We start from the raw sequence: 13,502 nt of genomic DNA, 5'->3' as shown, positions 1-13,502 counted from the left end.
TACTGACACACAGAGTTTAGAATCTGTTTCTGATACTAGTTTTTGCCAATTGTTTAATATTTGTTTCTGTACTCCCAAAGATGAACAATGTTTATTTTAATATGGGATTATGGATGGTTTTTTTTTCCACATTATTTGGTATTTTCTAAAATCTGTACAATAAACAAGGCACTTTTATGTTAATAATAGAAAGGTTATGTTTACATTAAGGAATTTGTTTGGGTTTTTTTTCCCAAGGTAAAATATGTTGAGTTCATTGAGATATTCATTGTTCACCCCTCCTTCTCCAAACCACAAACACAGGCACACTATATATTATTGAAAGATTGTATTTGTAAATTTCAGGCATATTTTCAGAAATATTATGACTGAAAATGTAAGTATATCACTGACTCAGGTATACATTTTATAACAGCCAATTTGCTGTTCAGCTACAAAACCTGAATGTCATACAGTGAAATCACTGATCCTCAGATGACTGTAACATAAATAGAATACCACAGGCGCATCTTGTTACAGAAACCTAGTTCTTAGGTATTTCGTATTTCAAAAATAGGCATCATTGTCTTGTTAGCTATTTATATTTCTTATCCTTTTAGTTTTATGTACATGTTAAAAGAACTAAATCATTAAGAGTTTAATGATGAAGACTATTTTTTAATAAAAAGTAGTTAAAAACTGTTAATCTTTTTTCTTTTTTTAAAAGTGCTGGAAGGAATCTTAGAGATCATCTTACCTTGTGACTTTCAAAATTTTTTTTGACCAAGACCCATAGTAAGAGACATATTTTGTGTAGTGACCCTATAGATACATACATTTATGAAAAGGAAAAATTTTATGAAACAACTTTGTGTTAGTCTGTTTGTGTTGCTATAAAGGAACAGTCGAGGCTGGGTAATTTATAAAGAAAAGAGGTTTATTTGGCTCATGGTTCTGAAGTCTGTACAAGAGACATGGTGTTGGTATCTGCTTCTGGCGAGGGCCTCAGGAAGCTTACACTTGTGGCCATGTCACATGGTGAGAGAGGGAGTGAGAGAGAGAGAGGCGGAGGTGCTACGCACGCTCTTTTAAACAGCCAGATTGCGCATTAACTCATTGCTGCAGGGAGGGCACCAAGACATTCCTGCAGGATCCGCTATCATAACCCCAGACAGTTCCCACCATGCCCCACCTCCAACACTGGGGATTACATTTCAACATGAGATTTGGAGGGGACAGACATCCAAACTTTATCCAACTTTAACCCTATGTATGATGTATTCTTGATACTTTTCCTTCTATTTCATTAAAAAAAAAAAAAAAAAAAAGGTGGCTGCAGCCCCTAACTTGGCCCAGATCTAATGTCTACTTTTTCTTCACTTCCTGTTTTGACAGATGAATTTTTATTTGCATCACAGTGCAACTAGTAAAATTAGACTTCTGGTATGTGTAGGATGGAGTTACATCAAGAGTAGAAATATTTAGTTCTAGGATGGCAAATATTCAGTGTTCTTGTTATGGCCATATTTACAGTACAGCCTTCTCTCCGTAGCCAGTCCTAATTGGAGGTATGCTAATTGAACATGGCCTAACATTTCTTCTTGCTGAATCAAGAAACACCCTTAGAATCTTCTTCAACATGGTGCCACTTCATACAACTACTGTCAATAGGTGAAATTCTGGCCTTTTAAATAAAATCTTTGGGCCATCATATTATTTTGCTTCCATCTATAAAGACCAGGCACTCATCAGACCACCCAAATCATTTCTTGCGTTTCTTCCCATTCAGATCAGGGTAAGAGTTAAGAAAAGAGCCACTGCCCTATGTTCCTCATTGTCTTCCTCTCCTGCCTTGGAGTGAGCTTTGTTCTGCCAGTGATCATATTTCTCAAGTCTTTTTTTCCCTCTGCCTGATCATTTAGTATTATGTGTATAATGTGTAAGAAAAGCATGTAAGCTTTTATACAGTGCCTTGTATACAGAAATTGCTCATTAAATACTGTTATTACTATTCCCAAGTATTTTACCTATCCCCCAATCTCTCTCTTGAGGTCCAGGCCTGTTGGAGCTCTCTAGCTACATGTTCTGTAGACTCCTGAAATTAATTTTACTCAGGCAAGTTCTGTTGGAACTCTTGAATACAGTTAACTTCATTTTTTTTTTCATTGCTTTTTGTGATTACTGGTGACGTAGGAAAAATAGTGCACTCATCAGAAAGAGAAAGCATGCCAGTTCTTTAAGGGAGAGACAGACTTTCCTTGGACATTAAACTCAGAAAGAAGTTTCTGACAATAAGGGATATTAAATGACAGATGGCGATTTGCAAAAATAGTTTTACAACAGATGTAGAAATGGAGCTACATAAAATACAGTTTAGGTAAAATTTTTCTGAGAGGTTAGTCTGATGTGTTCCTTTGGCCTAAGTTGATCTAAGTATAAAACATAGCTTACCTAGAGAAGGGCAGTAGTCCCTCTCCTATCATCCCTAAATTACACTTTCTTTGAGCCAGTCGTTCAGCAAAAGCTGGGTACCAGATGTTGTACTTTGAAGGAACAGACTTTGATGAGGTTTTGGAGTGCTGTCTTTATTAGTTTTCTATATTGTTGATCAAAGTTGGTTACTTTATAAATGCTTTAGAAACCAGACGGAAAGGTTATGAAAACCCAAAGAATCTAACTAGTATGTCCAGATATAAAGGTACCTCTATATCTCTGTGCAGGTAAACCATAGTGGCACCTGGAGGCAAAGCCAGCATTTCCTCAGAAGGCAACTTTGTATCCGCCTCCAGTAATTAAACAAGTGTTATCATTGGAGTGAATGAAGTTTCCCCTTCTTGGTGTGGTCAAAGGATAGTAACTTTCCCCAAGAACACAGTAACGTTTTTAGGTTAACCAGTTATGAGAACTCTATAGTATGACTTGAATAATGCTCCTATGAAACTTAGCCAACTCTTGAAGATTTCAGAATTTCTAATCAGTTTTCTCCAGAGGCTAGTCCAGTTTGTACCTTTTCTGTATACTCTATTATATATTTCAGAAATACTGTATTAAAAATTTTAAAGGGCTTATACTTACGAGCTATAAAAAAGAACTGTTCCTTCTTAATGAAGATATTCAAAGCCACATGTTTTTGGTTTGATAGGTTTTTTAAAAAGTGTTCTTTCTCATCCTCAGTAATATCCCTCTTTTGTTGGTGAAGTTTTAAATCACAAGGTTTCAAAATCACACCTCAGTTTGAGATCCAAGGAAATGATTGTGTATACTTTCTGTAATAGAAACATTTTTCTTTCTCCTAAACAGTACAGAAGCTGATTTGCTGCTAGAGATGTCTAGCTCATATCTGCTGTGGGATTCAGGGAGCTTGAAGATGAGTAAAGTAGAGAGTAGAATAATATCAGCGAGAAACTATGAGTCCCAGAGAGTACACAGGTCAATGGAATGTTCTTCAGCACCTCTCTTTGGTGCGGTGGAATTACACTGTAATGAATACAGTAGTAGAACTCACAATTCCCAGACACATGTCTTGGAGAATTAACAGCTCTAAAGCACAGACTCTATGTAGAATTTAAGCCAGTGAAAATAAGTATTTTAGACTCCATAAGATAAAATGTTAGGGTTGAATGTACACGTCTCCATGTCTTTTTTCTTCTATCCCAGTATCTTTTTGGTCGTGAGACTTTGTTTCAGCTGGAGGCTTAACTGTGTGGGTGAATTTTTCTAAGTGGTTTGTGGATAATTGAATAAAATTGAAGGATAATTATTACTAGATGCGAGGACAAGGGAAAGCTAGGAAACAGCTATGATTTCAATCATCGGTTCACAGGGTGTGGTCTAAGGACTCCTGAGGCTCTTTCAGGGTGCCTGTTGAAATTGAAAGTATTTCCATAGTTTTGCCTTTTTAACTTGCAATCCCACAGATACATGACAGAGTTTTTCAGAGGTTACTAGATGTGCCATGGCATCATTGCTGTGATGGCTAATGGAAGTTTTAAACATTTTCAGCTTTAATTTCTAACATAATAAATCTAGGCAGATACATTTTTAAAAAAAATGTGTGACAGGGTTTCTCAATAAGTTTTAAGTGTGTATAGGGGTGCTGAAACCAAAATGTTTGAGAACATTTTGATTTGATTTAAGAATGTTGATTTAGATATTGTCTCCCCTAAAAAGAATCCAACACGTAGCTACATACAGTATAATCGCAGACCCTGGAATGGGTTGAGACTTAGCAGATAAAATCTAGATATTCAAAACTATGGTGAAATGTGAAGAATTGCACACATAGGCACTTCTCTAGCATGTGTATCATTCTGTCAGCAACTTTTTATTAAGCTGCTACTGTGTTTCTATCTAGTAAAAAACACAATAGAACAGCAGTGGGAAACTCTAGCTAGGAGTTCATAGTTGAAGAAAGGAAGGATCAATAAAATATACTTGGAAAACAGTGAACATCTCTATAGGTCGTCATGTGCTAAGCCGTGTGATATGAGAGCTCAGTGAGATAAACCAGAAATGTCTGTTGTTGCCATTATACCCAGTCCCCTCTGCAGTAGTTGTCTTTATTGAAGTCTTCCCGTTACACCATAACCTCTTAGAGGGAGAGGACTCTATCTTATGTATCTGTGTGTCCTTCCCTAGCACTTAGAAGAATACTTCGGACATTCATAGTCCTTAAGAAACATGAGTGAATTTGTGGATTTGATATGGGCCTTCCTTCTTTCTATGTACGGAATTTGTATCAAGCACCTACTCTTAGTCATGCTGTGGAGATGGGTAATTGGAAGTTGGGATGGATTGAGGGGTGGCTCTGAAAGCTGAATAAGGTTTGATCCTTAGAGAAGAAAGGGATTTCAAGGCCAGGGAAGTGGCATATGTGCCCCAGGTGCACAAAACACCAAGAGTCCAGAGACTAGAATGGGCATTGCATACTTGGGAAACATGTTAAGGTTCCTAGTTCAATCTTGTTACAGAGTGGGATAGTGCAGATACTTTCAAGGCTCAGTCTGCAAGATTGCACTGTGGTTTTCTTATGCAACTAAACAGACTCTAAAGGCAAAAAAATCATGAAACATTTTGATGCTTTGCTTTCCTTATGGGAGCTCACTGTAACCAGATGAGTCAACTCTAGCCAGTGTTACTGTGAATCATTCAATATTTTCTTTCTTAGAAAATAAAAATGGTGATGGTATTATTATCTGTTATTTACCAGGGCTAGATATTGTTGCTCTAAACTCTTTGCTTCTTCTCATGAGGCATTATTATTTTCAACATTTTAAGATAAGGAAATTAAGCTCCAGCAGGAAAGACTAACTTGATCTACAAATTGTGGTAGAGTCAGAATTCAAACCCAGCCAGTTGACCCTGGGCCTGTGCTTTTACCATTGTTGTACTTCTCTCGTACTTCTCCCTGTGGTATGCTTAATCAAGGTTGACAGAAGCAGGAATGGGTGTCCCAGGTGATGAGACTGTGTTTAGTTACAAAAAACTAATTTTTGTCAATACCTATGAAACTTTAAAAAAATTAATTCAAATGTGTTGAAATATTCCCTTCTGTATTATATTTATTTTTTTAAAAATCTGAGCTATATAATATTAAGGTGATTTCATCAAAGACCCTTAAGCTGTTATAAAATGTCTGCATATTTATGAGGTCTTGAAGTTTTAATATTTTTCTCATTTTTGTGTTGGGTCCCTTCACTAGCCTAATAATTTGTCATTAATAAGCTTGTATTTCTGCAAAGTACTTTGAACTTTCTTTTATAAAATTGCTCACATAAATACAGATTATTTTCAGTGGGAAATAGAGTTCTTGCACTTTTTTCACTGCTTCATGTGATGCCCCAAATAAAATTTGCGTTTGACCAAAAGAGAGTAGTGAAAAGAATATGTACTACAAGTGTGTCCTAAGATGAGAAATAAGACAGTCCTCACATAACTAAGAATGATCTAATTCTTCACTTGTGAATAAAGATCGGTTCTTAGAAATGATTCTTGTTCCTGAGATCTTAAGTAGTAATTTATCTTTATTAAGAAAACACATGGCCGGGTGTAGTGGCTCACTCCTGTAATCCTAGCACTTTGGCTTTGGGAGGCCGAGACGGGTGGATCACCTGAGGTCAGAAGTTCAAGACCAGCCTGACCAACATGGTGAAACCCCATCTCTACTAAAAATACAAAAAATTAGCCAGGTGTGGTCGCGGTCACCTGTAATCCCAGCTACTCCACAGGGTGAGGCTGGAGAATGGCTTAAACCCAGGGGCCACTGCACTCCAGCCTGGGCAACAAGCAAAAACTCCATCGCAAAAAAAAAAAAAAAAAAAAAAAAAAACCCACATGTAATAGTTAAGTCACTAACTCTGTGACTATACTGGTTTTGCTGTTTTTCTACAGATCTAGCTTTTGTTTAAATGCATGACCTAGTTACTAAGAATTGTCTTAGTATTTCATGTAAGAAGTACTAAGTTGGTTTATTTAAAGTTAATTTTAATTATATGTGTGGGAAGATTCTTGAAACTTAACATGGCCACGGGGTCAGGGCTATTGTACCATTCTCTACTCATGGATAGACTTGAAAATTTTCCTTAAACAAACTTTTAGTATAAAGGTGGTTTGAGAAGTTTGTTTACAATAATGACGGTCATAATTATTAAGCCATAATTATCAATAAAATCAGGTTTTTCTTTCTCATATGGGCTAGTGTGAGACGTTTGTGAATGCTCTTCAGTTTACACAGTTGCTTTCCACATATTAAAAACAAAACCATTGCAGTCTGTTATTTTAGCCTTTATTTTGTATCAGGTTGGTGGTAGTAGTAAAATTCTGTATAAACTTCAAGACATGCATAACAGTATTTCTTTGCCTCATGGCCCATTTTCTCTCGTTTCCCTTCCTCTAGAGATATATTGCCATTGGAGAACTGGGGAAAGCTACTGATACACTAGATTCTACAGGGAAGGTAACAGAAGAAAAACCTTACGGTATGAAGCTCACCTAATGTAGGCCTGTTTTCTAACATTTAGGGAAAGTTTCTGTGAAGGTAGAATTTTAAAACAAATCTAAGTGTTCAGAATTATTCTTCCAAATAACCTCCTTGCTTGCAAAAGCACTTACGGCTAGGATTTACGTTGTTTTCCCTAGTAAATGAGCAACAAAGCGGAGATACTCTGTTAGATTTTATCTGTCTTGCCATTAAAAAAAAAAATTACCTGTCAGCTGTTGAAATAAATGTACCAGGCTTAGTACTTTAAAACTCATCATGTTTTTGTGCTTTCGGACTATGTGAAAAAGAGGACAGAGGGCGAGCTATTTCTCTGGAAGTAAAGCAGAACTCACTGGGGCCCACCTTTAGTTTCCTACTATCCCTTCTTTCACTACCCTAAGGAAGGATAGATAAATGAAATGGTCTCCTAGCAGCTTTCACAGTACTTATGCTGTTTATAATGCAGCAATTGCAGTTTTCTAAGTCAGTTCACCTGCATGATTATGTCACCAATTTGTGGACTTTCTGGTTTTTTGTTTGTTTGTTTACTGTTATCTCTTAGTCGTAGGCAAGCCAGCATTTGGCCCCCTCATAGTTTTGTGTTGATTATCTTTATTACATATTGCGTATTGCCCCAGTAGTGAGGACAACCTTTTTATTGTTCATAATAGCTTCATTTATTCTGCTAACATTTATATGTAGCTTAGTATCTTGCTCAATTAATCAGGCAACATAATGAAAAGAAAAATTGCTAATTTATTTCAAAACTTTTCAAAAACAGATGTTGAAATATTCTTGGAATTATTATTATTAGCATATAATAGCAGACCCTCACTTAATTGAAACCAGCTTTAACCTTCAACCAGAAGACTTGTAAGATTAAGGAGGCATAGGGCAGTAAGAGGACATCAGAGATTTCCAGAGTATACTAAAGTATTCATGAGGACTTATGTAATTAAGTTTCCTGTATCTCTGACTCTATTTACCAAACCATAATAAGGAGAATGATTATTATTCAGAATAGTAGTCCTGGGGTAATATAATTAAGGCTGGGGGGTACCACGTGATGAAAAATATAAGGTGCACTAGAGTAAACAAATCTGGGTTTAATTTCTAGCTCTGCCCTTATCTAGCTGCGTACATTTGAAATTTTCTTAGTCTCTTTATGTTGCAGTTTTTTCATCTCCAAAATGACAATAATGATAGCAACCTCATAGTGTGATGATGAGGACTGATTGGAGGAGAATGAATTTGGAGGTCTCATGGACAAGTCATGAGGCTCTTACAGTAGTGCAAGCAGAGATGATGGTGGGTTGGACCAGGGTGCCAGTGGTAGAGACAGAGTTTTCCTGTTAGAACAATTTCCCATGATTAGGAAGTAAAACTGGTGAGACTTGCTTTTTAGTTGATTGGATGGGATAGTGAGGAAGTTGTCAACCATGATCTAGGTTTTGGGGTTTTAAAATTGGTTACATGATGGTGTAATTCACTGAGGATGCTGAAAGTGGGGGACCAGGGTGACAAAAATACTTAAACATAGCCTTTCTTCCTATTCTTAAGCATTTTAGAATTTTAAAAAGCTCTATGCTGTGTTAGGTAATTTGTAACCTTATTTACTTACCTTAAAGAAAGCTCAGTTTGTTAAATCATCTCATTGTAGTGACACAGTAAATCATAGCAAAACTAACAATTTTTTTCGACTGTGAAGAGAAGAGCTTCCTACAGTTTATTGAATAGTATTTGTAGTCCCGGAAAATGAGAGCTCAGAATTTTGCTGATTGGTGTGATTTTTCTGTGTGCTTACAGTAAATCAACAAATATTTTTTTATTTGTTGAAGCTGCTATAGCAGGTACCAAGGGAAAGATAGATAAATGTAAGACCTAGCCTGTGTCCTTAAGGAACTTACTGTCTAATGGAGAACTCTGATCAATATTCTCAACCTTCTGAGACCTAATACAGAGACCTATGACCAATATCTTACAATGCCTTCTTTACTATACTGAAATAAAATTCAGAGATACTTGAATTTACTTATACATTTAGAAAAATCAATATGATATTGTAAATGGAATATAAGTAAGAAATAAAAATAATTTATAATAAAGTAGGTGCATTCATATGTAAACACACAGATACTAGCACACTAAAAGTCTTTTGGCTGGAGTGCAGTGACGTGATCTTGGCTCACTGTAACCTCTGCTTCCCGGGTTCAAGTAATTCTTCTGACTCAGCCTCCTGAGTGGCTGGGACTACAGGCATGCGCCACCATGCCTGCCTATTTTTCGTATTTTTAGTAGAGGCGGGGTTTCACTTTGTTGGCCAGGCTGGTCTTGAACTCCTGATCAACACTCAAACATACAGCATAATTATAAATAGTGAAAAGTGCTATTTAGGAATAATAGAGTGTTATGATAGAGAACAAAGGGAAAGGCCTTGTTACATGCTTTGATGTTTGAGTCTAAGTCAGAGACTCATTTTCTTATTCCTCTGAGATAGCTTCCAGCTATCTGACGTAACAGTTAAAAACAGTATTTGTCTAGATAGGACAAAATGACTTAACATTAATTTGCCGTTGACTGCATACTGAGTTACTTTATCCAGCATCAGTTGTTCTTGACAGGTCGATTAAAAACTGTGTTTCTAGTTGTTACAATGACTGGGTGGGGTGGTGACACCAGCTGCCTTCAGTGGGTGGAGACCAGGGATGCCAGATGTCCTGTAACACAGAGGATCGTAGAACACAATGAAGAATTGTCCAGTGTACTGCCAGACTTCAGGATGTCTGCCGGATAGTCATGCAGGTGTATTTCAGCCATGGGGCTGAAACCATGTCTGTTTTGGTCCTCAGTGTATTTTTGGTGTAGTATATAGCATACCGAATGACAGATGTGACATATAGAGTTTGAATAAAAAAAAGATAGGCAGCAGAGGCATTCTCAGAAAAGATGATTGCAGTTAAGCCGGGAAAGGCACAGCATCTTCCTGCCTTTTGCCGCTGTCTTCTCATCCACGTCTAGGTATTAAGTGTCTGCTACGATTGCTGGTGTCTCTGAGGACACACAGCTTCATTGTGCTCATCTGTTCTCCACTGAGCTCAGGACACTAGGACCATAGCTTCTCAGGCTAGATGTGGACCAAGCGTCTGGGAAGGCCTAACTGTCCCTGTAATGGGAGTAGTTTTTTCTGTCCTTTCCATGAGGCAAGAAAGGCAGAAAAAAAAGTGGAATCTCATGCTAATCTTTTATTCTAAACGCCACCACCCCTTAGTCCTGAGATCAGATGTTACCAAGGTCTTCTCAAATGGATGTAGCTAATGTTGTATCTAACAGTACTGGCTCCTCTTGGACTGTATATGGTTTGGCTGCTGAGACTTATCCTAGAGTAAGCTCAAGAGTTGTATTTAGTTTCAAATTGTGATGTAAACCAATAGGGTATATGCTATAATTGGACCAGTGTGTAGCTGGGTATAAAAATTCTTACAGAGCTGTTTGTATTTAAACTTTTCATTATAAAATGTTGTACAAGTAAAGAAAATGAAACAAAAAATAAAGGTACAGCTCTATCAATTTTCACAAAACAAATATCTGTGTAGCTAGCTATCACCCTCAGTCAAGAAATAGAAGATTTCTAGAAACCACACTTGTGCCCTAATCCCTGTCCTGCTTTTGCAAAGATAACTCTATTCTAACGTCCAACACTATGGAGATGATTTTAAAACTAAGGCATAGTTTTGCCTGTTTTTGAATTTAGTATAAATAGAATTAAACACTATGTGTCCTTTTGTGTCTAAATTCTTCCACTTAGTATATTTTTGAGATCCACGTTGGTACATGTATGAGTATTTTGGACTTTTTTATTGCTATGTAGTATGCCACTGTGTGAATATACTACACACATACTGTCCCAGTTTGGGGCTTTGTGAATAAAGTGCTGTGTATATTTTATACCTACCTTTTGGTAGACATATTTCTACCGTCATTTCTCTTGGGTATATACCCAAATGGAATATAAGTCATATATTTGTGTGTGTGTGTGTGTTTGTGTGTGTGCGCGCGCATGTGTTCCTGGGTTATAGAATGGGTGTATATTTAACTGTACTGGAAATTGTCAAACAGTTGTCCAAAGTGATTGTACTTGGAACACTTTGCATTTCCACTAGCAGTGCATAAGCATTCCACTTGCTCCACATCCTTAGCTATTAATAGGGTTTTTAATTTTGGCTGTTCTGGTGAGTGTGTAGTCGTATTCCATTGTGATTTTGATTATTGAATAGATTCAGCACCTTATCAAGTGTTTTTGGCTTCCTAGCCACTTTCTTTTGTGTATTATCTGTCTGTTCGGGTCTTTTACCCATTTTTTATTTGTTCTTTCCCTTTTGAGTTGCCTTTTTCTTATACATTTGTATGAGTTTTTGTTTTTTATTAAGCACCTTCCATTTGAGGATGTGTAGGTTCTTTATATACTCTGGATATGTTCTCTTCTTTTGGCTATGTGTGTTGCAGATATTTTCTCCTAATTTGTGGCTTGCCTTTTTCCTCTCTTATCTTTTGAAAACCACAAGTTCTTAGTTTTAATTTAGTCTAGCTTATCAGGCCTTCTCCTTTATGGTTGGTCCTTTTGGTGTCCTGTTTAAGAAAACTTTTCTGACTCTTAAAGCGTGAAGATATTTTCCTATGTTCTAGAAGCTGTTATTGCTTTGCCTTTCATGTTCCCTCTGCAGTCCACCTTTTCTTCCTGCATAGATGTCCAGTTGCTTCAGCACTTTCCCAGTACTCCTGTGTTCTCTCCTTCATTACACTCAAGTACCCACTTAGGCTATTGTTTAAAAAAAAATCTATTTTTTTTACATTGATCAGTTTGTTTATACTTGTATGTACACCAGACTATATTAATTGCTGTAGTTTTAGACTATCTTGATATCTGGAAGAACAAGTCCTTCCTACCTTATTTCTTACATATTTTTTTCTGTAGGTTTTTTTTTATTTTTATGTTTTGAGGCAGAGTCTTGCTCTGTTGCCCAGGCTGGGGTGCAGTGGCACAATCTCGGCTCATTGCAAGCTCTGCCTCTCAGGTTCACACCATTCTCCTGCCTCAGCCTCCTGAGTAGCTGGGACTACAGGTGCCAGCCACCACGCCCGGCTAATTTTTTGTAATTTTAGTAGAGATGGGGTTTCACCATGTTAGCCAGGATGGTCTCGATCTCCTGACCTCGTGATCCGCCCGCCTCGGCCTCCCAAAGTGCTGGGATCACAGACTTGAGCCACCGCACCCGGCCCTATAGGTTTTTTAAAATAATTTTCTTATCAAAGTAAAGAAGTTGCCTTTTATTCCTAATTTGCTGAGTTCTGGTTTTTTAAAATCATTAGCAGACATTAAACTTTATCAAATATTTTTTTTCTGTATCTCTTGATTTTTCTCCTTATTCACATATTAAACTAACTTTACATTTCTGGAATGAACCCAACTTAGTTGTAGTGTGTTATCTTTTATATAAATTGTTGCATTTATTTTGCGAATATTTAGTTTAGGATTTTTGCATCTGTGTTTGAGTGAGATTACCCTGTATTTTTCTTTTTATGTCCTGGACTGGTTTTGATATCAAAGTTATGACGACCTCATACAAGAGTTTGGGTGGTGTTCTCATTTTTTCTATTCTCAGGGCGAATTTCTGCTGTTTTTTTTCTTAATGTTTGGTAGAATTTACAGGGTGACATCTGTTCTTGAGTTTTCTTTGTTAGGAAGGTTTTAAACTATGGGTTGGATTTTTTTCTACCAACTATTGGTTATACTATTTTTTATTGCTTATATCAATATAGATAATTTTTTCTCCTAGGAATTTGTCATTTCATGTAAAATTTCAAAAATATTGGTATAAAGTTGTTTATAATAGTCCCTTATGACCTTTCTTTTATTTTGAAATATCAAACTTAGAGCAAATAACTTTTCCTAAATTACCCAAGAGCAAGCTCAGCCATGATGTCCCACCACCCCAAATACATCACCGCAATTCATTTGAAGACCCTATTTATTTTTTAAAAACAGCTTTCTAGAAGTTATAATTGGCATACAGAAATACTGTATTTAAAATATATAATTTTAAAAATTAATATACATTCACCTTTAAAATCATAGCTATAATGAAAATAGTGAACATATTTATCATCATAAAAGTGTTATACCCCTGTCTTCATTGTGAGTTAATTTTTGAATATGGTTTCAGATATGGATTCAAGGTCATTTTTTGCATATGTACATCGTTTTGTAACCATTTTTTAAAAGACTATCCTTTCTGTGGTTGCCTTTGGACCTGTGTCAAAAAACGGTTGTCCATATCTGCATACTTTTATTTCGAGACTTTTAATTCTATTCCACTGATGTATTTATTTTCAAACCACTACCACACTGTCTTGATTATTGTAGCTTTATAAGTCTTTAAATTAAGGAGTGTTAGCCCTCCAACTTGCTCTTTTTCAAAGTTGCTTTCTTGGTTCTTTGCATTACCATATGGATTTTTGAATCAGCTTGTCAATTTTTATACACACA

The 13,502-nt window shown here is 36.5% G+C and overlaps 1 protein-coding gene across 1 annotated transcript in view; it reads left to right on the top strand.

Moving 5' to 3' along the window:
- Positions 1-13,502, top strand: part of TRUB1 (TruB pseudouridine synthase family member 1) — a 39,280-nt gene that overhangs the window by 14,324 nt on the left and 11,454 nt on the right. The window contains exon 4 of the mRNA XM_023206661.1: positions 6,875-6,956. Within this exon, the coding sequence (XP_023062429.1) occupies positions 6,875-6,956 (82 nt within the window). The remainder of the gene's footprint in view (positions 1-6,874; positions 6,957-13,502) is intronic.

This window comes from Piliocolobus tephrosceles, chromosome 9 (genome assembly GCF_002776525.5).
Source record: "Piliocolobus tephrosceles isolate RC106 chromosome 9, ASM277652v3, whole genome shotgun sequence".
NCBI classification, from domain to species: Eukaryota; Metazoa; Chordata; class Mammalia; order Primates; family Cercopithecidae; genus Piliocolobus; species Piliocolobus tephrosceles.
This window is presented reverse-complemented; position numbering and strand designations above follow the sequence as displayed.